This window comes from Haliaeetus albicilla, chromosome 28 (genome assembly GCF_947461875.1).
Source record: "Haliaeetus albicilla chromosome 28, bHalAlb1.1, whole genome shotgun sequence".
Taxonomy (NCBI): domain Eukaryota; kingdom Metazoa; phylum Chordata; class Aves; order Accipitriformes; family Accipitridae; genus Haliaeetus; species Haliaeetus albicilla.
Window position 1 is genome coordinate 1,014,243 of NC_091510.1, and position 25,926 is coordinate 1,040,168.

The following is a 25,926-nucleotide window of genomic DNA, read 5'->3' on the forward strand; positions in this document are numbered from 1 at the left end:
CTTAGAAGGTGTCCAATAGCACTGAATGGGTTTTGGAGCAAACTACATCACACAGCTCCTCTGTCTTGTGTAGGATTACAGATCTTCCCGTCTGTGGGCCCCACTTGCTGCCTGAGCCTCCTTTTGCATTCCTAGGAAACAAACCTGGAGCAGGGAGTGGCTGAGACCTGGCCAGGAGTGTGTGGTACCTTGGACTCAATTACACTCGCACAGCAGCACTGTGCAACAGTCCAAATCCTGACTTCAAGTGAAGGGTTAGCCTAGGGAAAAACAGAACAGAAGAAGGATTTTTTGCCTGTGTGGCTGAAACTGGAAGCAAAAGTATCTGATTTGTCCCCAGCTGCTGAAACAGTGGCTGTGATTGCAGCACAGGACTGTGCTGAGCACAGCAAACCAGGCCTCGTGAAGCTCTAAGCTATCAAATTCAGATCCTTCTGCCAGTCGGATTAGTCTGTTCAGAGCTGTTGTTGTTCCTGTGATGTTCCCTGTGTGTGGACGTGTGGACGAAGCTGCATTGCTAGAAAACTGGGAGGAGGTAGGAGAAGTACATGTTACATAATTTTCTCTGTGATGATAAAACCAGCCATCTCAGATCATGGTAAAGTTCTTACTGATCTGGTGGAGTTAGCTGGTGATATGCTGGAGCACTAGGAAAAATTTGGATCGTGTCTGCCTTTGCATAGTGTGCAGTTCACACTCCAAAACCACACCTATGTGCTCACACATATGCACCTCAGTGTTTGCGTGTCAGAGACCAACATCCACAGTGTACATGGGCTAATATGCACATCAGGGTATGCACTCACACAGACATAAATGCATACACTCATACACGAATGCCAGCTGTGTGGCATGGAGCTGGTGACCTCACTTTTCATTCTTGCCTTCTGAACATGTCCAGCTGCTCGTATTGATTCCCTGGCTCCAGTGCCTGGACCATGAAATCGAGGTGGGTGAGCCAGGGGGCAAGAATGTGATCACATGCAGGTGTGCAGAGAGACACTGACACAAAAGTGCTTCATATTCATTTAATCGAACCAGAAGTGTACTTGTTCATTTCTGGCAAACAGGCATGGGCATTACAAGCATCTGAGTCATGCTGTAAGGGACCAAAGCTTTTGTTCTTCTTATGTGTAAGAACAAATCTTGATGTTATGAGAGGAAGAGACAAAAAGGACAAGGATTCAAGCTTCGTGGAGTGTTGCCCTTCCTAAGAGTTTGCTCAGTGTTACAGAATTACAGAGTGGGTTTTTCTGATCATCTTGATTCACGCATCTGCAGGGAAGCTTCCCTTATCCGTTGGGGCATGCTTGTGGAGGTGGAATTATCCCTGCATTCACTCCTCTAGTTGTCTCAAGTTAGTTTCTGGGGTCTCTTCTTTGTACCTCTTCCAGGTACCGACATGATCCCTGTCATCACAGTACTTGAGAACTTTTCAATATTTGTCCCAGAAACATCCTTGTGAGGTAGGGAAATGCCACTATCCCCATTTTAGACAGAGAACTGAGGCACTGAGGGGTCAAAAATCACAAAGGACATAGTTAACAGAACAGTCACTTGAAACAGGGTCCCAGTTCTTCTGCTTCATAAGTGCTCTGCCACTGAATCATCCTACTCCTCTGCACCCCTCTTGAGTATTAGTACCAGTATATATTTTGCTGACATGAAGCCTTCCCCGGGAAGCATTGCTAGGAGTATGTGTAGCTCTCCATGAGTGCTGCCTCCTCCCTCACAAACTACTGTGGGTCTCACCAACTGCTCAACTGCATGGAGAGCGGCACTTCCACCTCTCAGATATGCTCCCATCACAGCTGGGCTCCAGCTCAGACCAGTAACACCAACCTACAGTTCCCTCCTTGTTGCAAGAGATGTAACTGCTTTCTTCCATCAGTGCCCTGAGGCAGGCTCTGCTCCCAGGGTCACTGACCTGTCCTTCTCCCTGTTTTGGTTCCTAAGATCTGTCACTGGCTGACTGTGTTTCACCTATTTTATAACTGCCAGCATTCAGGTCATGCTGTCCTTTTCCTACAGGGACTTGCCCTCCCTCACAGCCAAAGAACAGGTAACTTGCTCTCACATGCCACAGACTTGCTTTGCCTCTAAGAACAGCTGCTTTCCTTTGGAGCAGAGGCCTCCTTTTTAAAAGAAAAAAAACCCAAACCAAAACAAACACCTTTAAATACAATATCAAAACCTTAAAATAAGCCTATGTAAATAAATAGAACACAAACATCACAGTTCTTAGCCTGGAGAGGTTTCTTCAAAAGGGATAACAATTTTTGGCCCTGCTATTTCACCCTGGGATGATGAGCCATCCGCACAGTCTCTTATAGCTGGAGCTGCTTCCTTCAACAGCCTTTCAGATGTACCTTGGTACTGGGACTGTACTCTACTGGAAATCGGCAGCTGCTGGCTTTTTGAGGGTACCCCAGCCCTTTCACCACTCATAGATTCATAAGTTGTTTACAAACCAGGTTCCGTCAGCACCAGGACTGCAGGGATTTCAGCAGCCTCCTGCCCTGCTTCTTTTTGCTGCCTTGGGGAAGCAGAGCCAGGGAGATGGCTGGGGAAACACACGTCTGAGGAATGTCCACCCACCCCTGCCTTCAGGCTCTGGGATCTGCTGCTGTGTACACAATAGTCCACGTGTCCATCGTAGCCTCCAACCTGAATCAGGTGGCTGCTGTCAGTCGGCGGCGGCTGTGTGTGTGGAAGCTCTGGCTTCCTAGCAGGAAGGAGTTTGTGTTCATATAGATGAGGCACATGAGATGTGCACAGCTGTGTGGATTAGCACCACCAATATTATGATAGCAACAGGTAGCAGTGCTAACAGTGACAATTCATCATGTAATGTCTCCAAGCCCGGTTTTACTTATGGAGCAAACACTCTTTCAGCTGGATGGTCTCGGGATCTCAGCAGTGTTTTTAGCACCCAAGCTGAGTCTCCTCGTGCGTGGGGAAAGCTCTGTCCTGGACTCAAGAAGTTCACAAACTTCATCCATTGCCCTGGTGCAGGTCTCGAGGTTGGCAGCCAGCTTCTGGATTTTGGCCTTCAGCACGGCCTGGCTCACTTTTGTGACCTCCTTTGTGTATTCCGGCACGAGGAAGCTGTGGGAGCCGCAGAAGACCATGAAGCAGACGGAGTTGTACAGCGAGATGGAGGCCCTCTTCTCCGACTGGCGCAGCGTGGGGTCCCCCGGACCCTGCCCCCGGCGGAGGAACTCCAGGCAGCCGAGGATTTCCCTCATCTGTTTCCGACAAGTCGTTGCGATTTCCTGCACCTTCCTCACCTCCCGGGAATTGCAGAGCACTAAGGAGAGATCAGAGGTGATGCTGACGGCCCCCCCGGCGGTGGCCAAGCCCAGACCCACAGCCGACGCCAGGAGAGAGGCTCCCAGCGTCGCCGGGCTCAGGGACAGCCCCACGATGGCCGTGACTGCTCCCGCGGCGGTCAGGGTGCTCCCGCTGACGTTGGCAATCAGGGACCTTTTGCGGAGCTTGTTGAGTTTACGAGCCACCTTGTGAAGGTGAGCGATTTGGCCACGCAGCCTCCGTCTCTGATCCAGCAGCTCTACGTGGAAGTGGTGCGTGGGGTCTGGTGTTTGGGGAAAGGCAGCACCGTTTCTCTCCATGGCCTCTGTCCAGAAACAGAAAAGGCTGGGTTGGGATTTATGTTAAAAACATCCATGAGACCTGCTCAGCCTGGACCACCATTTCAGGGGTGGCATCCAGCCAATTTTTTTTTCTTCACCCGGCTACATGAAAGGTTTGCTGTCTGCACACACGTACACACTCACGTATACACACACACGTGCACGTACACACACGTACATTTAATTACCATGTCCCACTGTAACTTTCAGACAGAGGAACTTTTAAATGTTTTTCTTGTTCCCTGAGTAGACTAAAATATCTTAAGGGCTGGGGTCAGAGGTGCTGTTGTTATTACCTCTGTGAAGACACAAAACGTCTTTTCCAACCCTGGGGACAGAAATTCCCTTGAGATTAAGTGACTCAGTGCCCAGAGTAGTAATGCTGCCAGAACTAATGTGTCGTCCCCGTGATGAGATTCAGAGGATCTGCAATATTCAAGGGCATCTTTCTCAAGAAAGGGCAGGCTCTGAGGAGGTGAAAGCACCCTTCCCAGGTTGTTATTTAGGGGTCTTTTCCCATTAAAGGAGGACAGAGGGAAGCTGCTGAGGGGAGTCAAGGTCTGGCTTTTCCATCTAGGAGGTGAGAAGCTCATTGATGCCTCAGACGGGCATTGTGAACATCCTTCCTTTCTTTAAGCCTAAGCAACTCAAGGTCCTGCAGCATTTTTTTCCATTTGTAACCTGGCGTCAGGGTCTGGACAAAGATGGGAACCATTGTTCTGTGGCGCTTACTCCAACCTGCGATGGTGGATTACCAGTGACAGTGGCAAGGAGGTCTACGGACCTTGTTTAAAAGGTTCGTGAAGGGCACATCAGAAAAGTGAGTCCACTTTCAGTGTGCGCTCCCTTGGGGATGGGGGAACAGCTGGAAATACAGGGACCTGTATTTCTAGAAGGTGAATCTTCAGGGTTTCTGTGCTAGGCAATCTCTGATTGCTCTCTCTGTTCTTTGTCACAGGGGTAGAAAGAAATGTTCCAATAAGCATTTTCAGGTTGCTCTAGGGCTGCAAAGTGCTTTACAAAGGAAGCCAGCACCCTTAACTCTGCTTACATACAGGGCAACTGAGGCAAGGGAGGCAACAGGAGTGATGGAGCATTGCCGGTTGTCTGGCGGGAGCAGAGCTTTTGTGCTCCACAACGCTGCACTGTGCACAAGGCTGCGCTGCGTCCGTACCTAGCAAGGTCTAGCCATAGAGCTAAGAAGCTATTTGCAGTCCATAATGCCCTCATAGCCAAAAGAAGTCTCTGCAGCAGAAAGAGTGTGTCCCAGAGCCAACTAAGAAAAACTATTCATTGCTGCAGCCACCTTTTCACTTCTAAGTCTTCTATACTGTGTGAACTGGAGGTGCCTGGTCCCTCACATGGCACACTATATAGTTAGGATCCTTGGGGCTTTCATTCTGCAGAATCTCTGTGTTTCAGAAGGAGGAAACCATAGTCTTTCCATCCTGAAGTGTGTAAGTAAATAATTCTCACCGCAATTTTTTTCCCTTCTACTTGTCCTAATCCATCTTACGCAGAATTCTTTAGGGCCTCTCCCTATGCCCTTCAGAATAGCGACCCCAGTCTCTCTTGGTATCATTGGGCCATTTGAGCCACTTAGTACATTGTGCTTTTCTTAGCTGGAGGCAGTGTCCTCTTATTTTTTACACTATAGCCAGAGATGAAGCTGAAAGCACAAGGACTGACACTAAGCTAAATGGATACCGGCATTTAAATGAACAATGAGCATATCATCAATAAGTTAACAACAGATTATTATGACGATCATTAAACATATCGATTCCTGTAGCCTCTTAACAATTTGTTCTGCAGATTTTCTTGCTGAGAACAGTCTCAAGTAGTAACAGTGGCCATCTCACTGCAGTTAGTAGAACAGTCATTCAATATATAGCATAAGCCGTACAGTGATGCATGTCTTTGGCATACACTGTTTTATGCCAGCATAAAGGAAAACAAACCCAACTTCTGCTCTTAGAGAAAAATCTCCCCAACAATAAAGGTATACATTAGTCCAAAACCTGCAAATGCTTTCCTAATACAGTGCTCGGAGAGACTCCAAAAAATACTAGTTCAAACTTACCTTTAGTTTCCAGCCGACCTCCCCAAAGACAAATTTTGATCTGTTTCTGGAGGAGACCAATTTATAGCTCCTGTGGACCAATTGCTGCGATGGGAATGCTTTGCCTCATACTGGGAGTTTGCCATTTCCTGCTCTCCCTTGTGCAGAAGGATGTGACACACTGGAAAGTGACCTGCGGGACAGCGAGCACACATCATGTTCAGGAAACGATCCCTGCGAATGAACATTGTGTGTTCGCTTTTCCTGAAGTGTAGGGGGAAAAAGATTTAAAAAAAATCTCAGCCTATTCCTGGCGCTGAGCTAGTGCAGTCATTCCCCTCAGGGAACAGTTGCCTTTCCCTGAAATAGCAACTGACTTTACTCTGTGTTGGAATCGCCAATTGCTGATGACTGAAGTTTCCCCCCAACACACATTTAGAGCCAGTGGAACACCAGCCAGCCAGCTACTTCATTCAAGGCCAGTGTACTTTTAAAATCCCAGCTCTTTGGGACAATTGTGCGTGTGACTGGCTGGAGCACAGCAGCGCTGTGTGAGAGATGGAGCCGGTGCTCCGCTCCATAAGAAGGAAGCGGCTCCACAGCAAGACGATTGCTCTGAATTCCCATCCCTTCTCCTTCTGAGCAGGTAAAACCATGCAGCATCCTGCAAAAGGAGTGATCTCCCTGTGGTTTTGCTCTGTTTCTTAACCATGGGCACCGCGATGGTTGAGAAACAACCATGTTGTTTTCCTAAGGGGGCTGCCCAGCAATCGATGATCAGAAAGAAAGGGTCATTGGGATCCTCTCTTTTGCCACCTGCTGTTGTGCCCACATACAGACGTGGCCAGAGGGAGGAATTGATGAAGGTGTTGGGGAGGAACAGCCTAAGTGACACTCCTGGTGCTGCCTTTCACACTGAGCCAGGGCCAGCTTTAATCAAAGACAGACTCTTTGGATAGGGTCAGGAAAAAAGGACTTTTTGGTGGCACTAAGTGGTGCAGCCCACCTTAGACCAAAGTGACATGTGTCCTTATTGACACAGGGCCTGCGGTGCCAGGGACATCTGTTTTGAGCAGTTATGCTTGAAGTTGGGGCATCTACTTTCTTGCTTGGTGGATTCTTACTCTTCAGGGCTGTTTGTTGACATGGAACTTCTGATTGTGTCCTAGTGTCCCCCTGGCCTGGCTAATCTGAAAGCTACCTAGCTGTCACTGAGTGGTGAGGCTTTACTGTTGAATGTGTGAGATGTGTAGCTGCGCAATTGCTGGAGCTGACCTTAGGAAGGGACAAGGACTGAGAAGCAGCAGGCAGGGAGAGAAGAAGGCTGGGATTACTCATTTCAATGGCAGCTTGGTTTTAGATTATCTTTAAATGACTGTGAAACAATATGCCAAGTTTTTTGTCAGGGGTGGACCTGCATGAGAAGGGACATGAACGAATAAATAAATAGCATTGAAGAGCTACTTCAACCTGTCACGGACCTGAAAAGAGAAAACGTTGTTCTGAAGATGCTTAAATAAGCAATGTTGGTCTGTTACACTTTGTACATATTGCACGTTAACAGGAAGGTGAGTTTTGACACTGAAGGAAACTGTGCTTTAGCCCTTCCCTTTGTTTTAGCAAACATATGCTTGAATTGGAGCCCATCTGCCTTGGCGAAGGTTTGCAGTTGAGAGACACAAGAGCTCTTTCGCACATTCCCAAATAGAATAGGCTTTTTTTATGTAACTGCATCTGCATTAGGACTTGTGCCAGCAGAGGTGTCCTTGTTAGGACAGTGAGTTTTGGTAAAAATGAAATAACGAAGAAGAGGAAAAAAAAAGTTCTAGAACGAGCCTGAGAAGATAATATAGTTTTGGTTGCTCTTCTTCCTTTCCTGGTGGTCTTCTTTCAATATACTCCACCGCAAAACATTGTCAGAAACCCCTGCGATGCTCAGTGAATTGCCGAGGACACGCTTAGAGTGCAGAAGAGATAATTCACTTTTTTATAGTATTCCCTCACAGTTTCCTGTACACTGAAAGACCTGCACTTCACATAAGACGATATGTTGGTCTCAGCCTAGAATGATTTCTCACAGGGGTCATCCCTGGGCTCTTTCACTATCTAAAGAACATGTTTCCCCATAATCCACCCCAATAATGAGGTGCTGTCCTGGTTTCAGCTGGGATGTAGTTAGCTGTCTTCCTAGTAGCTGGTACAGTGCTATGTTTTGAGTTCAGTATGTGAAGAATGTTGATAACACTGATGTTTTCAGTTGTTGCTCAGTAGTGTTTAGACTAGAGTCAAGGATTTTTCAGCTTCTCATGCCCAGCCAGGGCACCTGACCCAAACTGGCCAACAGTGTATTCCATACCATGGGACGTCCCATCTAGTTTAGGAACTGGGAAGGGGGGGCAGGGAATCGCCGCTCGGGGACTGGCTGGGTGTCGGTCGGCGGGTGGTGAGCAATTGCCCTGCGCATCATTTGTACATTTCAATCCTTTTATTACTACTGTTGTCATTTTATTAGTGTTATCATTATCATTATTAGTTTCTTCTTTTCTGTTCTATTAAACCGTTCTTATCTCAACCCAGGAGTTTTACTTCTTTTCCTGATTTTCTCCCCCATCCCACTGGATGGGGGGGGAGTGAGTGAGCGGCTGCGTGGTGCTTAGTTGCTGGCTGGGGTTAAACCACGACAGGTGCATACCCAAAGAGTAAGGACTTCCCATGAGGAGCTGCAGATGTCATCTTGATTTTAAAAAAGAAATGTGTACTAGAATAAGAAACTTTATTTCCTAGGGAGTTGCCCTACAGCAGTATGCTGTGATCTGTTTTTGTCCCTGCTGACACTCTCACGAGCATCCCTTCAGTGCGAGTGCTGGTCTTTGCTCCCACCAATAACTACAGGGACCCCCTCTGGCAAAGGTGAGCAGGTGGGAATGGGAGCAGGATGGGAGAGGAGCATCTTCTCTGAGCGCATCCCAGGGACTGAAAGGCTTTCAGTGCCATTAGCGCATCTGCCCAGATGTGAGCACATCTGCCGAGTCACCGAGTAGGTCCCAGGGGCCTTCCTGGAGTGAACCTTACCTACCAGAGATCTCAGGACTTGTGGGGTAGGTCTGACCTTCACTGGGCAGTCCTGCACGCCAGCGGAGGCCTCACCATCCTGCCTGGTGTACGTTTTCACCCAACCCCTCTGCTGCTGCAGTCTTTTTATTCTTGGCCTGTGAAGCACTTGGGCTTGAGGGTGGAAGGGGCACAGCAGGTGTTTCACAACTGGCCTGGCCAAAAACGGTCCCTCTGCTCCACCTTTTCCCATCCAGCCACATCCTCTTGAAATGGGCAGAAGCCAGACCCATGCAAAATCTGCCCTGAAGGCATTTTGTGGGAGCAGATGACCAGCAAGGGGAAGGAAGGATGTTTTATTGCCTCAGCTCTCTTCCTTCCAGTGGATTTTGGCAGAAAGGACTAGTCTTTCTGCTCTTGTTCTCTCCAGCAGAAGGGTTATATAGCAGAAGTGTTTATTCTGAAGCTGTTCAGAGTGACTGCAATTTGAATGTAAATGTGTAACATTTGAAGCTGGAGTTTCAGTGGTACACTTCCTTTATTAACAGTGTTTTGATCAAATAATTGAGTAAAGTTGAGTAAATTTACATTCAAATATCATCTTTTTAACAGGGGATTTCTGTCAGGCTTGGTACTTTCAACATTAACTACTGGATCCTGGGGCTAAAAGTTGTCTTTTTTTTTTTTCTTTTCTTTTTTCTGTTGTCAGCTGAATTGATGACAAATTTTAACTCTTCACAGCAAGACATTCATTCAGGTTCAGTGGGAACCTGAATAGGCCAAAACTAAAACAAATAAAGCAAATTAGATCAGAAAGGTCTTCATTGGCTTTTAGTAACCTTACCGGTACGTCCAAATTAATTTTTTGAAAGCATTCCAGAATAAGACAGCCTGCTCTGGTCTCTGGTCTCCAGTGTTTGTGGGACTTGCTGAGTTTGGCGAAAGCTACAAAGAGCAGGGCAGGGTCGGGGGAACAGGACAGCCTGTGGGATGGAAACACCTCTTGTTAGTTCCAGTTAAGTAGGATAGTAGCCAAGTTCATTGACCGTGCCTGTTCCTGCTTTGTGAGCAAGCATTCATGTAACAAAAATACCATCCTAAATTGCCTTGTCAAAACACTGCCAGCAGTGTTTGCAGAGATCAAGTATTTATTTGGATACGGAGAGCGAATTTCTGCAATGGACTTAAACAGACCAGCTTATACTGCCATTTGCCACCTTTAATTATATGTTTCAGTGCAGGCTGTACGGCATAAGGCGCTCTCTCTGACGCACGAAAAAACAGCTCCCCACTTAGCCCATATGCCTCCAGCCTTGCCTGTGGCACAGCTGACGTGACTGTGCGGCTGTGTGCAGGTTCTGCTGAGACCCGTGCTGCTGGAGGACTTTTCTCTGTTCAGTGTCTCAGCAGTAGCAGCAGCAGCACCACAATGAGCAAGTCTGGCTACCTGTACCCTCAAGCACTGTAGGCAATAGGGAATCATTACCATATTTCCAGAACTGCAGAGAAACCTAATAGCTTGGTGAAAAGTAGAAATTAGGTAGCCTGGTTTCTTGTAGCACTTTTCCTGTGGACTTCTTGATGGCTGAGCTCACCTTGCAACATTTCTCTTGAAGGAAACAAGAGTCTGGATTCTTCTCACCTACAAAATTACTTAGTTGCATGAAACTTGCAAGAAGTTTGTGTCTTTAAAACCTTGACTGCTTTGTCAAATTCTGGCTGAGATTCCCCAGGAAGCAAAAAAGCTACTGGTTGACAAAACTGCCAATAGCCCCATTCTGTAACCCTCATTTCTTTGAACCCCAGTTCAAATCATTATTATTTTTGTCAAGCCGGGACTTTTATTTTCAGGTCAGGTCTTCCATTCTCAAAATATGATAGCTGCAAGGTGATTCCCAGGGCTGGGAAAAGTAATCAGAAACATTTTGTCCTATTGCCAGTGTGCTTTGAGGGAGGGAGAAAGGGAAATGCTTCCTCACTAAAGGCCAGACAGATCTTTTTGTACCTTTGTTCGCATTAACATTAAGGGATGACCTGGTGCGAGGGCCTCAGAAGTTGCTTATTACACACTTCCCAGACCTGATCAGAAAGAATAGCTGTCAGTAATATAAACCTATTTGAAGGGAAATTCACGAAGAGTGGGTGGTAGTCTCATGAAGGAGCTGAGGACATCTTTCAAGCCCAGTACCAACTCTGTTAATGGGAGGTCTGGCAAAAGCAAATCACCACTCCCGTGAGCCCTGGGAGCCTGCGCTTCCAGAAGAGGGGAAGCTGGCTGTCTGCAGAGCCAGGACGTGATGGGGATGGGAGCTTGGGTTTCTCCCAGGCTCCTAGTTCAGATGTGTGCTGTGCCGAGCACTCTGCTGCCTGGTGTCCCTGAAGCAATTTCACGAGACTACAGGGATGGTCAGCAGACGCTTTTGGCCCGGATGGATTCAGCCTGCTCCCTGCACCCTCCTGAACAAATGATCAGGACATGGGAGGGAGGAAGGGAAACCTGGGAGAGAATGCGCTTCCCTGCATCTGCAGATACGCCCTGCACGATTAGCAGAAGCTGTAAGGGCAGGGCATGGCTGAGTGACCCTGTGGTTTGCAAATACATGCAGTTTTAAAAAATACTTTCTAAAAATGGCATCATTCTGGGAGGTACAAAGGCTTGGAGGGGTAGAAAACCTCTCCAGTAGTGTCTGATCAAATGCAGCCCTTGAAAAGATCAGGTAGTGCCTCTTTTTTACCAGTCCAGTAATACAAGAAACCCCAGCCCACCCTAAAATCAAACAAACGAAGCAAACAAGCAAAAATGAAAAAAAGATATTTCCTCAGCTATTCTTTGTTTTTTAATAACCCACTGCAGACACAAACAGTAAAGAGAGACCTGGCTTTTGCACCTAGCTGAGCTGGGCCTAGGACTAGACACAGAGGACAGTAAAGCTGTTTGTATCTCCCCAGGTTGGATAGAGCCAAGATAAACCCTGTTGTCACTGAGGGCAACCCAGAACAGGTTCTACCTTACACATTACTTCTCACTGCCAGAAGATGCTCTGCTGGCAGCTGGAAATTGCTGGGGTGAGATGAGAAGATTCTCCTCTGAAATACCCAAAAAAGTATTTTCAAGGAAAATTCTGTAAAAAAACCATCTAACAACAGCATTTCCTTTGAGTTCTGTGACATTTGGAGCTCTGGGGAAAGGGAAACCCTAAGGTACCCCAGGGAAGAATTAGATTACCGAGGACCACTCTTTTGACTCATGCTTACATCAGGATCCTGGTCCATACAAGTATTATGCAGAAGAGATGCCTGTGTGGAAGGCAATCTCCTCTTTATTTCCTCACAGGCTACGCGTGGCTACATGTTTAATTTAGTTGTTAAGATAGCTTTTCCCAGTTATCTTGTAGCCTGTCTCCTCACTATATGAGCTCTCCCTTTCACTCTCCCTATCCCATTCCTGATTAGAGGACACATCCACGTGGCTTGGGAGGACTGCTCCAGAGGACAACCCTGGAGTAAGCTGCCAGACTGAAGTATGCCATTCCCATGTACATACAGGGTCTTGTGGCTCATGCTTGCTCCACACCATATATACAAACCCCTCTTCTACAATGCATGTTCCTTGCAGTATCCCCAACAGGGCCCTTTCAGCTTTCATCCCTCCCCCCCTTTGTGCACACACGGGGGGTCCAGCATCCAGCTTTCCAGCCTAACTCCTCGTTTTGAGACACAGGTGGGGAAGAACTGGGGCTGGAGGGCTAGAGAAGTTTCCCACTACTCTGGGGAAGGACGTGAAGATGACAAACTTCACAGGGTACATGGGTAGCCCCTAGGATAAGCCAGAGAGGCATTCATTGTCATGGTCTACTTCGGTACCTGTGTCATAGTGAAAGGAAGGAGAAAAGCTCTGGATGCAGTGTGTAAGCTCCTGGGGAAGAAGATGAAAACCAGAATGTCTGTGCTTGCCTGGTGCTAAAAAGCTCCCAGTACGCTGCTTGGGACCGGGGAGGGACGTGGATGGCGGTTTCACAACCTGGTTGAGAATAAGGTTTCAGCAGGGGCTGGGAACACTTCTGTACTACAGAGCACTTGCACAGGAGGGATGGATCTCATCTGGATCAAAAGAGAAATGGGCTTCTGGCTATGAGTATTCAGGAGGTTGTCAGTGAACTTTTTAACTGAGGAGTGGGGGAAAGCCAACCAGTGGTGACATTTTTCAGGATGGTGTTCCCAAGGATAAGACATAGTAAATTCTGTACCCTCTAGGGAAGGATACATCACGGGATAGCATAAAACAAGAGGGTTAGCATTCAAAGAAAAGGCCAGGGAACAAAATCAGTGCTGCCATGGCCTAACATCAGGGCTTGAAGCCTGGTAAAAAAGACAGGAGTACTGGCCCATTTTGCTGATATGGTAGGCACTTTGGAAACTTTGAGCTTGTTAAAATGAAGCTCAAAGGGACAGCTGGGAGGATTAAATCCTCACAGGTTGGTGGAGATGGCTGAGGTGACCGTGCTGGGGACACAGTGGTAGGGCTACCACCCACCCAGAAAGGCCTGAAAAAGGGAAAGATGCTGGCGCTGATAACAGGAGGGAGGGTTGAGAGTGAGAAAGCATCATTCAAAAAGCTGCAGGTATATCTGAGTAAAGAGCACAGAAAAGAACATAAACTGTAGCAGATTAAGCATAAAAATATAACTGAGCTGTCCAAAAACGGATTAGAAGATCAGCTAGTTAAAAATTCAAAACTAGTACTAAATCCTCCATCTGTCACAGCAGCAGCAAAAATCCTGCCTGAGAGCCTGTCAGACCATAGGACTCTTAGTCTATAAACCTACTGGCTGTGGCAAATGCTGGTGGAGCTATAACGAGGGTCAGAACAGCTTCCTGGATAAATACAGCCTTTTCAATAATGTCAGCATAGTTTCAGCATGCAAAGGGAGGTCCTGCCTTACAAACATCTTGGAGTTTTTTTGATGAGGTCAACTAGTATGTAGGGAAGAGTGATCTGGTTAATGTGATCTGCCTGGATTACCAAAGGCTTTTGACAAAACTCCTCTGCAAAGACCTTAAAGAAAAGTCAGCAGCAGCAGGATAAAAGGGCAAATCTAGCATGAATAGTTGACAGAAGGTTGGAAAAATCATAGGACTTCTGAAGGAAGGTCAGCAGGGGGTTCTGCAGGGTTCTGCACTAGTGTCTGTGCTCTTTAACAAGTTCCTAAATGATGTAGGAGAAGGGGTGAACAGTGAGATGATGTGGTTTGCTGACAATATGACTGGCCAAAGCACTGGTGCAGTTGTTTGTTTCAGTAAATATCAACATAAATGTAATGTTGATGTCCACTAAGTATCATCTTAATCCATGTTTGCTCTTGCAGCTTGAGGGGGTGGATAATTAAAAAAGATAATTTGCAACCTTGACCCATAAATCCCATAACTCAAACTGGAGCCATTTAATTGTTATTAGTGGTCCTAGGCATCATTCAAGCTGAGAAGCTTTGCAATAGGTTAACATGAGAGGCAGCAGAGCTGTGGTGTGGAGGGCAGTCACTGGTCTGCCATTTGCTGCTGCTGAGAGCAAGGACGCCTTTGCCTGGAGCATCCCCACCTCCAGACACCCCAGACCTCCCTGGACTGGTGCTGTGCACTGTGGGGACGGTTTCCTTCTATACCTCCCAAACATTGCTCATACAGGTACCACTGCTCGCATCCGTACTGAACTCAGTATTTGGCAGGAGGTATTTGGCTGTTGGGATGGCCTTTATGTCCATCTTGAATCAAGACTCTGAATTTGACAGACCTGCTCTGGAGAACTGGTTGTGAACTCTGCCTTTAAGGACAAATTGCATTCTTGATACCTAGATCAGATTTTAATCCAAATCCACAAGACTAACATCTCTTGGAGTATCCTAGGGCTCCCCTGTAGGCTGGGAATTATTTCATATTTGCAGCACATCAGAGACCGAGTGACCGTACAGATCAGATGACAACATTTTGTACTGAACCGGTATAGCTCTAGAAAAACGTTTTCACACTTGAAGCAGCTCTGCAGGCTTGGAGAACTGGAACTGGGCAGAGGGGATGGGTATGGCCTCTCTTTGTCAGCCCTTGCTTGAACACAGTGCAGTCAGGGAGCTGGATTAGGGCTCAGAAAGTAAATATGTTGTTCTATTTTGTGCCTCTGTAGAGAGGTGTCTGAAGATGAGCATCCTTTTTTCAGCTTTAGTACAGACCAAGCATTGCATCTGAAACACATTTTCCTCTTTAGCCATTCTATAGGCAGGTTTTCCCATGGTGGGTGGTTATGAAGGAATCTAGCAAAAAGCAGTCTCTTTCCCTAAAAATCTCTTCCTCAGTAGGAGTCTCTTCCTCCTTAGCACAGTAGACTGTAAGTAGGCATTGCTAATTGGGCCGCCTACTTCTCACCACGTTTTATGTTTCAGGAAGCATTCAGTGGCTGACGAATTTCCTGAAGTATACTCAAAAATCACATCACTTTGGATCCAGGACCTCTGATTACCAGCATGAAGCTACAGACAACTCATGCTTTCTTGCTCTTCTGCAACAATTTCAACAAACTTGGGAGGTGTCTGTTATCACCTGATGTGCAGGGAACCAGAGGTAGGGAGGAAGCTGGTGGTTTGCTCATTGCCTCGTGGGCAGAACCAAATGGTGAGTGTAGGTGGTCTCAGTTCCAGATGAGTGTTTGCTCCCTGAGGCTACCCAGGGACCTAGCACAGCTTTTGTAATACCGATCAGGCCATGATTTTAAATTCCCCTGTTCTGGCCTCTTCAAGACTGGAGGGTGAGACTTTCCCCATTTTAAGTGTATATCATACTTCTGATTCTAGACAGCTTGATGTGAGGAATACTAATTTAGCCTTCAAGGCCACAGCATTCTTTTCTTTATATTTCTTGGAAAAGAAAAGGCATCAGTAGGCCAACAGGAATCTTTCCCTAGTAAGGCCCCTGGGACAGAATTTCATTTTTTTCCTGAATATGGAAGTGATGGGACAGCTGTCATAGGAATTCTCATTTGAATACATGCCAGCAATAAGAAAAGAATATTGCTCCATGCAGGTAATTTTTAAAAACCTCTTAGAAGCTGTTCATCAGTTCAAAACTACCAGACGAGTCTAGTGGAAAAGGAACAAGAGACATGGGTGTATTCACGGTCCCAAAACTAAGCACTTTACATAACACACCTTACATATGCTCAGAAAGAAGGTGGCAAAACAGCCCACCAGAAGTATTCCTCCTCCTCCAGCTCTTCTCTGAAGACGTCTGCTTGCCCAGCTCCACGCAGCTTCCCTGTTTTCACAGGTGCAGTGATGCCAGCAGCTATTTTTGTGCTTAGCTCAGGGCAGCGCTTCAGCTGCTGGACATCTGTGCCAAACTGCTCCTTTCCTTTGCAGACTCTGCATCCCAGCGTCCTCTAGGAAAAGTGCAGGGAACGTCTGCAGTCGTGCCCTTCAGCAACACAGGCAGAGGGGCCAATCTCTTCTCCCCCAGGACGTTTGCCCACCTGCGCTGAGCCACTGTGGGCTTGTTTTTGTGAGGTGGCAGCTCATGTCCCTGGCTTCTCTGCAGAAAGTGAGGGTGTTGCAGGTGGTATTTGGGCACTGTGGGTCACTGGTGGTGGAAGGAGGGAAGTGAGAAGAGTTAAAGCTCTCAGTTAGGAAAGGAGGAACAAAGCTAGTAATGCAGGATCTTTCCACGGAGGCTGAGGAGGTGCCTAAATGCAGTGAGAGCTCTTCTCAAGCAGGTCTTTTCCCAAACCGTGGGTCACAGCACTCTAGAAGTGAAACAGGTCCAAAAGGCAGCTCGTAAGTGTCTAGATTAATCACAGAACAGCTAATATGCTTAGCTGCTGATAGTAAGTAAAGGCAGTCGTCCTTTCCTTGCCCAGGGTGGGCACCAACGGGGAGCAAGTGAGCCCCAAGGGCTGCACACCAGCCCAAAGTTTGAGACCAGCTGCCTTAGAAGAAACAAAACTGGCCAAGGCACCCCTGCGATGCGTGTCATGGTTCAGAGTGGCATGGGCAAGGATGGGAGTTCCAACCAACGGTTAGTAGGGAGACTTGTACATTGTCATCCAGACCAAAACTGTGGGTCAGCATTTTCTCCAGATAGCAGCTACAAGGTGGAACAAACAGCTTTTTCTACTGGCCCCTTTTGGGTTTTGTGACAGAGCTGGAGGGGATGGAAACGCTGTTATCTAGAAGGACAGTTTGGCAACTGAAGCTGGCTACTGCTAGTCCAAAACGTCTCGAGATGTTTCCCTGTGAGGGTCAATGAAATGAAGGTGGAAGGGTGGCTTGGATCCAACTGACTGGTCACTGTGGGCCCTATACAAGGTCAGCCAAGCCATTCCCACATTTTGATGTGTTTGATGACAAAAGAGTTGGGGATCGCTAAACTGAGGTGCAGGAACTGTTGTTCTCAGCTGTCTTGAACCCAGAGCTGGCGACTACATCCGATGTCAAGCGCAAGTGGCAGCAGAGTTTTGTTATGACGGAAATCTACTTGCCTGCCTACTGGGACTGTGCTTAAACATTTGCATGCGACTTGGCCGAAATTGCTCTTTATTGTCTGGATCCAGAGGGGTGCTGAAGCAGCAGCTTTGAGAGCCTTTTGTAGCCCCTGCTCCACCAAGAAGGGCTCCTACCAGGGCACCACCAGCCCTGCCTGTCCCTGCCCAGCACCTCCTGGGGCTCCCCGCACCCTGCCTGGGTCCCAGCACCCCTTCAGCCCCTCGGAGCCGCCGTGCCGCAGCAGCGCCAGTCTCCAGCTCCCCACAGCCCTGCCCGGCCGCGGCCCCACTGCACCGGGGAGGTGCCCAGTGCCCGGGACTGGGACTGGGGCTGTGTCTGACCCCAGAGCCTCTCACCGGGCCTGATCCTGACCCCACCTGCAGACCGACGTCCTGGCCTGGCCTGTGTGCGTGCGGGAGAGAGACGAGGTTTGTGACAAATTAAAAGTTAAAATGAGCAGGCAAATTCATTGCATTTTGAACAGGTTTTGTTTCTTCCCCTGCAAAATTAGATGAATCATCTCTGAACCATTTTTCTGCTGACAGGAAATGATGAGAATTAACATATATAGCTGGGCCTCAGCAGGAGGAGGGTGGAAAACATGAACCAGACAAAAATTGGAGGATCCAAGTAACTACATTTTTAAGAAATGTGGAGAAGTGACTCTCAGTTCTTCCACCTCCAAAATGGGGATGGGCTTTACGCGTTTGGGAAAGGTGTGGCAATGTGAAATGAATAACTGCAGTGCAGTTAGATACTCCTGTGGAAAAGTCAGAAGGAAGGGGAGGAAAAGGAGCAAACAGTTCAGGAAGAATTATCCTCAGTATATGTACAAACAGCTGAACACTGAATCTCTGTAAGGTGCTTTTCCTAGGACTTATAATGTCATCTATGGTGGCCACTATGCTTTGTCACCTAGTGACAGGTTAAGTATCGCAAAAGGGACATGCAATAAATGGAGAATTACCTTAATCTTGCAAAAATTGCTGTTGTCTTGCAGGCATTAAGTTTAGTTTGGATTACTATGTATTTTTTCAAGTTAGTGGGCATATATTACTGGTTATAATAATCTATACTTTTTCATGCTGGCTGCGAAGTGCTCTATAGAGGCTTTCAGATCTAGCCCTGCAGTCTGAGCTGGCTCACATTGGTAGCACCAGTAAAAAATGTTCTGTAGGATTTGCTGGCAAATCTTTGTTACTCTATCAGATATCTCTGTTCATTCTGACAGACCATGTAGAGACGGGCAACGTGGAATACCACTGAGGTCCTGTTGTTCTTGCGGGTCTCCTCGTCTAAGGTGAGGCAGCAAAACTTGCTGTAATTGTGATGGCAAATGCATAAGAGGGAGGGAGAATCTCTCCCAGCAAGTGTCCTCCCTATCTGCTCCCTTTCTGTGTCTGCGTTGCAGGGAAATGTGTACTACTTCCATGTATCCTAATTAAGCCTGATCATGACTACAATAATGACTTCTGGGGCATAACTTCAGGCTTTTCGTGCTGCTAATCACACAAGGAATAGTAGTATTTGGGGGAGGAGGGCAAATTGTCCTTGTGTATTCACTACTGAATGAGGTGACACTCTTCAGCTCTCCTCCTATGCCTTGATTTTTTTCTGGTACTTCTGCATCCTCCCCCTAATACACATGGCTTGACTGCTTGTGACATGGTCATGAGACTATATTGTCTTCTTAACAATAAGGGAAGGCAATAATGGAGTAAACACATAAGTGGGAAATCAAATAAATAGAAACATTTAAAATAATTACAAAAACCAGCTTCAGGGCCATTTAACATTTGATGGAGATTGACAGCCTCAAAAGAGGAGTAAGACAAGGACTACAACAATGCGCTACAGTGCTGCTCTGGCACATGTTGAGAGGCTTTTCCTCAGGAGACGGTTGGTGTTGTAGTTATCACTGCTATACAAGATTTAGACATACAGCTGTATTCCATCTGACTGTGTGTGTGTAAGGAAACAGTCTTGAAAATATCAAATTACAGACTAGAGGAAAATGTGCTATTGTGCTGCATTATTACTCTTGCAAAATAAGAGTTGCAGAAAATGGGGGAAATCGTTTTATTGTGAGGTAGAAAGGCTTCTGTCCCAACCCCAGTATTGGCATTGCCCCAGTTTTGGCATTGGTAATGTGAAAAGAATTGGTGAGTATAAAAAGATTCAGCTTACAGACACTGTAACAAGTTTAGTTTTTAAAGGACATCAGGGCTTTTACCAGACCTAGGTGGGATGGAGCAGACATACAGTCATCCACCTGATTTCATGAAACATTAGGAGACATTAATAATTTCACTATTCAATTCTTTATGCCCCCTATTACTATATGAAGTAAATGTGTTACAGTCAAGTTCTCTTGCCTTCGTAGAATTCCCAGTGAACATTGCTCTATAAACCAGCCCACTTCCAACACAACTTTGAAAGCCCAGACCCAGATTTGCTGAATTTGCCATCTTATTTACCTTCCCTGTCTCAGGGATAACTCCTCAGCTAGAAGACCTCAATAATGAGGAAAAGTTAGAAAGGAAACATAAGTGGGAGAGAAAAATATGTTTATTTTCCTGAAGTCCTTTTAACCATAAATATACGAGGAAAGGTCAAACTGCCTATATGAAGTTTTAAAGAATGGGACTTTGTGAATTAATTGAAGATGAAGGGTCACCCAAAATCTTCAAGAAGTTCATTTGCCTTCCCTGTAGTGGAATCAGAAAGAGGAGTGAAGTGATATTTTTCCACTCACAGATCTTGTGTTTCGTTGAAATAGTGAAGTTGATCATCTGGTCAGCGTCATATGTAAACAGTGCAAGTGCAGTTTGTATACATCAGGTACAAATGCAGCAATATGATGGTGCTAAACTGGCTGATGGCCATTAAACTTCAAAGTAAATGAATTAGGAGCTCCTGCCAGAGACACGAAAATATATACAACATTTTAGCTGATAAGGACGTCTGCATGCTAATAGAGTAGTCACCATGTTGTGAAAAATCACTTTGTGCTGCAGCTGAAGATTTTATGTACAGAAGCTGCTGTGACTTGATCTGTAACCTGGAAAAAGAGCAGTGAGCAAAACCTGCAATTTTTCTTCCTAGCTTGGCAGCAAAATATGAATAAAGTGGTGCTTTCACATCTCTTGCAGACTCAATCTCTGCCATTTTTTTTCCCCGTGTAACTGAATCATACCAACAGATTTTACAGAAACAACACTGTGTGCTTTATTTAGAGTGTGGTCTGTTTCTGTATGCCAGAGACTTACATGAAGCTCAGTGATTTGACACAGACCTCTTCATCTTTGGTCTTCGTGTCCCAATTTATTGCATTAACATTAGAGAGCATTTTGCTATGGTAACAGCAGCAAAGAGTTGCAGAGAAAGTAGCCCATTCTCACGTAAATAAAGTATACGCTGTCTATTATTTCACGCACAGCCTCTGGAAACTTTAGCTTTGGAAGCACGGGTCAAAAAAAATCCCTCGCTGAGTGTTCCGCTGTAGCCAGAGGTAAAAATCTCGGTAAGAGAAGCGGAGGCACGGCTTGTGGGAGTTTGTGCTACCTCACTCTCTTTGAAACCATTATATTTTAAAGAATGACACTCTAACTGTTCACTTTATTCGCTAATGTGACAAAGACCTTCTGAAGATTAACACTGGCTTTCCTGTCTCTCGTTAACTTTGAAGGAGAATTTCTAATTTACAAAGAAAAACAAAACTTTCGCGCTCTCAAGCTCCGTTCGGTTCCAGGACTCGGGATTTATGGTCCCCTCCCTACCCAAACCCCACTCTTTTCGCGACAGGACACCGACGGGCGAAAATAGGCACTTCCACGGCCTCTTACATGTAGGAAAGGGGCAACTTGGTGACAGAAAAAATAGAAAAAAAACCGTTTATTATCCCCGAAGAAACACAAGCCGGAGCGCGGGGCGCCGGCCGGCGGCGGGGCGGGGCGGGGCGGGCGGCACCAATCAGCGCCCGCCGCGCTCCTATAAATAGGGGCGCCGCCGCCGCCGCTACCCAGTGCTGCCCGCGCCGCCGTCATGGCAGAGACCGCGCCCGCCGCCGCGCCCGCTGCCGCCGCCCCGGCCCCCGCCGCCAAGAAGCCCAAGAAGGCGGCGGGCGGTTCCAAAGCCCGCAAGCCGGCGGGCCCCAGCGTTACCGAGCTGATCACCAAGGCCGTGTCCGCTTCCAAGGAGCGCAAGGGGCTCTCGCTCGCCGCGCTGAAGAAGGCGCTGGCCGCCGGCGGCTACGACGTGGAGAAGAACAACAGCCGCATCAAGCTGGGGCTCAAGAGCTTGGTCAGCAAGGGTACCTTGGTGCAGACTAAGGGTATTGGTGCGTCTGGGTCTTTTCGCCTTAGTAAGAAACCCGGTGAAGTAAAAGAAAAAGCGCCCAAGAAGCGGGCAGCCGCCGCCAAGCCCAAGAAGCCGGCAGCCAAGAAGCCCGCCGGCGCCGCCAAGAAGCCCAAGAAAGCGGTGACAGCGAAGAAGAGCCCCAAGAAAGCGAAGAAGCCGGCGGTCACCGCGGCCAAGAAAGCGGCCAAGAGCCCCAAGAAGGCGACCAAGGGTGCCAAGCCCAAAAAAGCGGCTGCAGCGGCGAAGAGCCCGGCCAAGGCGAAGGCGGTGAAGCCCAAAGCAGCCAAGCCCAAGGCGGCCAAGCCCAAAGCGGCTAAGGCGAAGAAGGCGGCGCCCAAGAAGAAGTAAGCCCCCGTGGAAGAAATCTCTTGCTCCGCTCTTACACCAACGGCTCTTTTAAGAGCCACCCAAATTTTCTCAAAAAGGGCTGAAACGCTGTAGCTACCAGCCGGTTAGGGAGGTGTTCGGGGAATGGTAGTGCACTGGTGAAGGCGCTTGGTGTCAGTTTAGCGACAGGCAGAGCAGCGAATCTCAGGGCGGCTTTCAAAGCTCCTTTCCGCTGAGCCGGGGAGAGCAGCGCAGCGCGCTGGCGGCTTTGGAAAGCCCGCACGGCGCGGGGATTGGCTGCGGCTGCGGAAGGGCCGGGCGGCTTCGGGGGAGCCCCGTGAGCACCGCCCCGCCCCCGGGACGGGGTAGGGAAGCGGTGCGGGGTCGGGGGGAGTGCTGGTGTGTGTGGGGGTGTGCACAGCCTGGGACCCCGCAGCTGATGCGGATGTTTAGCCGCAGCCGTTTCGAAACGTGCGGCGGCTTTTTGCGACTCTTTGAATTTAATGAAGTTCAAGCTCTTTTACTGAATTTGTTGGTGGCTCTGAAAAGAGCCTTTGGGTTTCTGTGGGAAAAGGTTCCCGGGCGGTGTTCTTCAGCGCTTACTTGGCTTTAGCCTTGTGGCTGTCGGTCTTCTTGGGCAGCAGCACGGCCTGGATGTTGGGCAGCACCCCGCCCTGCGCGATGGTCACCTTGCCCAGCAGCTTGTTGAGCTCCTCGTCGTTGCGGATGGCCAGCTGCAGGTGCCGGGGGATGATGCGCGTCTTCTTGTTGTCGCGGGCCGCGTTGCCCGCCAGCTCCAGGATCTCGGCCGTCAGGTACTCCAGCACGGCCGCCAGGTACACCGGGGCGCCGGCGCCCACCCGCTCCGCGTAGTTGCCCTTGCGCAGCAGCCGGTGCACGCGGCCCACGGGGAACTGCAGCCCGGCCCGCGACGAGCGCGACTTGGCCTTGGCCCGCGCCTTCCCGCCCTGCTTCCCGCGGCCGGACATCGCAGCAACTCAGCACCAAGAGCCGTACGGAAATAAAAACAGCCCCGCGACTCGCCCTTATATCCCCTCTCAGCGAAAGGAGCGAGTTTCGATAGGCTGAGACGGCGACAATGCGAAAACAGCCAATGGGAGGTCGGATTGAATTCTAACCAATGGCGATGAACTTCGGAGACCTATGACTAAATACTCCCTCGGCCAATAAAAACTAAGGCTAGAAGAACCCGTAATTTGCATACAGTTGCTATAAAAGGAGGGCGCTCACGCTGACTTTCACTCTACGATCTTTTTTTTTTGTAGTAGAGACGTAGTGAAAAATTGATTGTAATGCCCGAGCCGGCCAAGTCCGCCCCCGCGCCCAAGAAGGGCTCCAAGAAAGCCGTCACCAAGACGCAGAAGAAGGGTGATAAGAAACGGCGCAAGAGCCGCAAGGAGAGCTACTCGATCTACGTGTACAAGGTGCTGAAGCAGGTGCACCCCGACACGGGTATCTCGTCCAAGGCCATGGGCATCATGAACTCCTTCGTCAACGACATCTTCGAGCGCATCGCCGGCGAGGCCTCGCGCCTGGCGCACTACAACAAGCGCTCCACCATCACCTCGCGGGAGATCCAGACGGCCGTGCGGCTCCTGCTGCCCGGCGAGCTGGCCAAGCACGCCGTCTCCGAGGGCACCAAGGCCGTCACCAAGTACACCAGCTCCAAATAAGCTCTCTGTGCACTCTGTGCCAGAGCTGCTCGACCCAAAGGCTCTTTTAAGAGCCACCCATCTTTTCAGTAAAAGAGCTGATGCTGTGGTGATTTGTTCTTAGCTGTCTCAGGGATGAGAGATATAACGGTGTGGAAGCGCTGCCGGTTGTAAGGAACCGAGCGTATGTGCCTGTTTGCCGTAATCGCAGTGTTCTACGTGTGTTTCTCGGTGGAGCAGAGAACACTCACGAGTCTCTGAAAACACCCCGGGAGCCCGTTTCACTTTCGCGTCCGGGTTGGGGGCGGTTGAGCAGTGAAACGGACGAGGTAGGTGTTCTCTTTAAGTGCCCGAATCAAGCGTGTTCTGGATAGGCAGTGCTTGCTCTTTTTCCCTGTGAGGCACTCTAAGGGAACAGGGATACATCGAAAGCACAGACGGATCAAGATGACTGTATGCTTTCTTTTTTTTTCTTTTTATTCCCCGCAACAAAAAGCTTCAGGCTGGACCTGCACCCCGCACCCCCCCGACACACACCCCGTTTAGCGTTCTCGCGGTCGACCGGGGGAAGCAAACCGGAGCGCTGCACGGCGTTCTCGCCCCCGAACGGCGCAGCCCCGCCTGTGGCCCCGAGCGCGGTGTCCCCCGTCCCCCCCCCCCCCCCCCCCGCGCCCTTCCCCGGATCTCGCCCGCTTCTCCCTCCGCCGCCCTGTTCCGCCGCGCCCCGTAAGTCCGGCGGCCCGCGGGGGCGGCGGGCGGGAGGACCCGGCGCCACCGCCTCCGCCGGGCTCGGTCCGACCTGAGTGAGGACTGCACGGCGCTGCCCAGCGGGCGGGCCTGGCGCGGCGCGGCGCGGCTCCCGAGAGGGCGGTGATTGGTCGCGGCGGCGCTCGCCGCTCGGAGCCCGTCCTCGCTTCACCAAGGCGCGCTCCCCCGGAGAGAGCCGGCCGCCCTTAAGACGGGGCGGGGGAGCAGCCAGGGGACGTTCGCCTCACGCCAAACGCCGGCAGTGCCCTGCAGCGTTCCTGCCGCAGCTCTGCACCGCACGCGGTTACCGAGTGGCAGGACAGGGCGAGCGCTCGGGGGAGAAGGAGGCTGCCGTGCGGAGGAGCCTTTGGCAGCGGTCCCCATGCCGGGGGAACGGGGCGGGGGGGGGCGTGAGTGGGAGCGCGTCGGGAAGAGGCCGAGTCCGAGGCACGGGCGGCGGGGCCCTGCTACACCGGTCACTGCGGTGGTTCCTGCCACCTCCCCGCCTCGCAAACCGCTCGCTGCTCGTGGGGACGGTCCGCGCATATCTGCTCAGGCAGCGAGGGAGCCGGCGCTCCAGCGTTTTCTGGGGGGCCGGAAAAGAGCAAGGGGCCGGGCCGGGGCAGGCCGTGGCGAGAGGGGCAAGGACAGGCGGGTTCGGCGGAGGGGTCGGGCCGGGAAAAGGGCGGGTTTCCCGCCGTCGGGGGCCGGCTTGTCGCATGCTCGCGTCGCCCAATGGCAGCCGGCCTCGCGCGGACGGCCAATCGGCAGGGAGCTTCGGCTATAAATACCGCCGCCGCCGGCGGCACGGTGCGGAGTCCGGCGGGCGAGAGCGCGTGACGTTGAGTGCGGAGCCATGGCGCGTACGAAGCAGACGGCGCGTAAGTCGACGGGCGGGAAGGCGCCCCGCAAGCAGCTGGCCACCAAGGCGGCCCGCAAGAGCGCGCCGGCCACGGGCGGCGTGAAGAAGCCGCACCGCTACCGGCCCGGCACGGTGGCGCTGCGCGAGATCCGGCGCTACCAGAAGTCGACGGAGCTGCTGATCCGCAAGCTGCCCTTCCAGCGCCTGGTGCGGGAGATCGCGCAGGACTTCAAGACCGACCTGCGCTTCCAGAGCTCGGCCGTGATGGCGCTGCAGGAGGCGAGCGAGGCCTACCTGGTGGGGCTCTTCGAGGACACCAACCTCTGCGCCATCCACGCCAAGCGCGTCACCATCATGCCCAAGGACATCCAGCTGGCCCGCCGCATCCGCGGCGAGCGCGCCTGAGCCTCCCGCCGCAGCCCCTCCCCGGTTCCAGCAGGCACCGAAGCAGCCTACGCAGACCCAAAGGCTCTTTTAAGAGCCACTACGTCCACAATAAAAGAGCTGTTAGCACTTCGTGTGTATCCTCAGTGTAAATACATTATTACCAAAACGCGGCCGAATTTTCAGCTTCAAACCCCTGTCGAAATTTCATTGAAAGCGAATTTAAATCCCTCTGCAATTTGGAAAACAGTACACCATTACTACTTTTTAGTTCATTATTACACTA

The 25,926-nt window shown here is 49.7% G+C and overlaps 5 protein-coding genes across 6 annotated transcripts; 3 read left to right on the plus strand and 2 right to left on the minus strand.

Moving 5' to 3' along the window:
* Nucleotides 1–1,014: 1,014 nt before the first annotated feature.
* On the minus strand, nt 1,015–9,909 carry APOLD1 (apolipoprotein L domain containing 1). Of its 2 annotated transcripts, none has more exons than XM_069773236.1 (3): nt 9,611–9,909; nt 5,737–5,908; nt 1,015–3,637 (listed from the first exon to the last, which is right to left on the minus strand). In XM_069773236.1, the coding sequence occupies exon 3, from the start codon at nt 3,630–3,632 to the stop codon at nt 2,892–2,894; it is 741 nt and encodes a 246-aa protein (XP_069629337.1). In that variant the 5' UTR covers nt 3,633–3,637; nt 5,737–5,908; nt 9,611–9,909; the 3' UTR covers nt 1,015–2,891. The 2 variants fall into 2 exon arrangements, with proteins under 2 accessions (XP_069629337.1, XP_069629336.1); XM_069773235.1 differs by having other exon boundaries at nt 9,606–9,909.
* An 11,417-nt stretch (nt 9,910–21,326) lies between these two features.
* LOC138682422 (histone H1.10-like) lies at nt 21,327–22,004 on the plus strand. Its single transcript, XM_069773237.1, has one exon. The coding sequence runs from the start codon at nt 21,333–21,335 to the stop codon at nt 21,993–21,995; it is 663 nt and encodes a 220-aa protein (XP_069629338.1). The 5' UTR covers nt 21,327–21,332; the 3' UTR covers nt 21,996–22,004.
* A 488-nt stretch (nt 22,005–22,492) lies between these two features.
* Nucleotides 22,493–23,002, minus strand: LOC138682424 (histone H2A-IV). The gene has a single exon (XM_069773240.1). It carries the CDS (start codon nt 22,961–22,963, stop codon nt 22,574–22,576), a length of 390 nt encoding a protein of 129 aa, XP_069629341.1. The 5' UTR covers nt 22,964–23,002; the 3' UTR covers nt 22,493–22,573.
* Nucleotides 23,003–23,241: 239 nt separating this feature from the next.
* LOC138682425 (histone H2B 5) lies at nt 23,242–23,760 on the plus strand. The gene has a single exon (XM_069773241.1). It carries the CDS (start codon nt 23,288–23,290, stop codon nt 23,666–23,668), a length of 381 nt encoding a protein of 126 aa, XP_069629342.1. The 5' UTR covers nt 23,242–23,287; the 3' UTR covers nt 23,669–23,760.
* Nucleotides 23,761–25,194: 1,434 nt separating this feature from the next.
* On the plus strand, nt 25,195–25,772 carry LOC138682423 (histone H3). Its single transcript, XM_069773238.1, has one exon. The coding sequence runs from the start codon at nt 25,251–25,253 to the stop codon at nt 25,659–25,661; it is 411 nt and encodes a 136-aa protein (XP_069629339.1). The 5' UTR covers nt 25,195–25,250; the 3' UTR covers nt 25,662–25,772.
* The last annotated feature ends 154 nt before the right edge of the window (nt 25,773–25,926 follow it).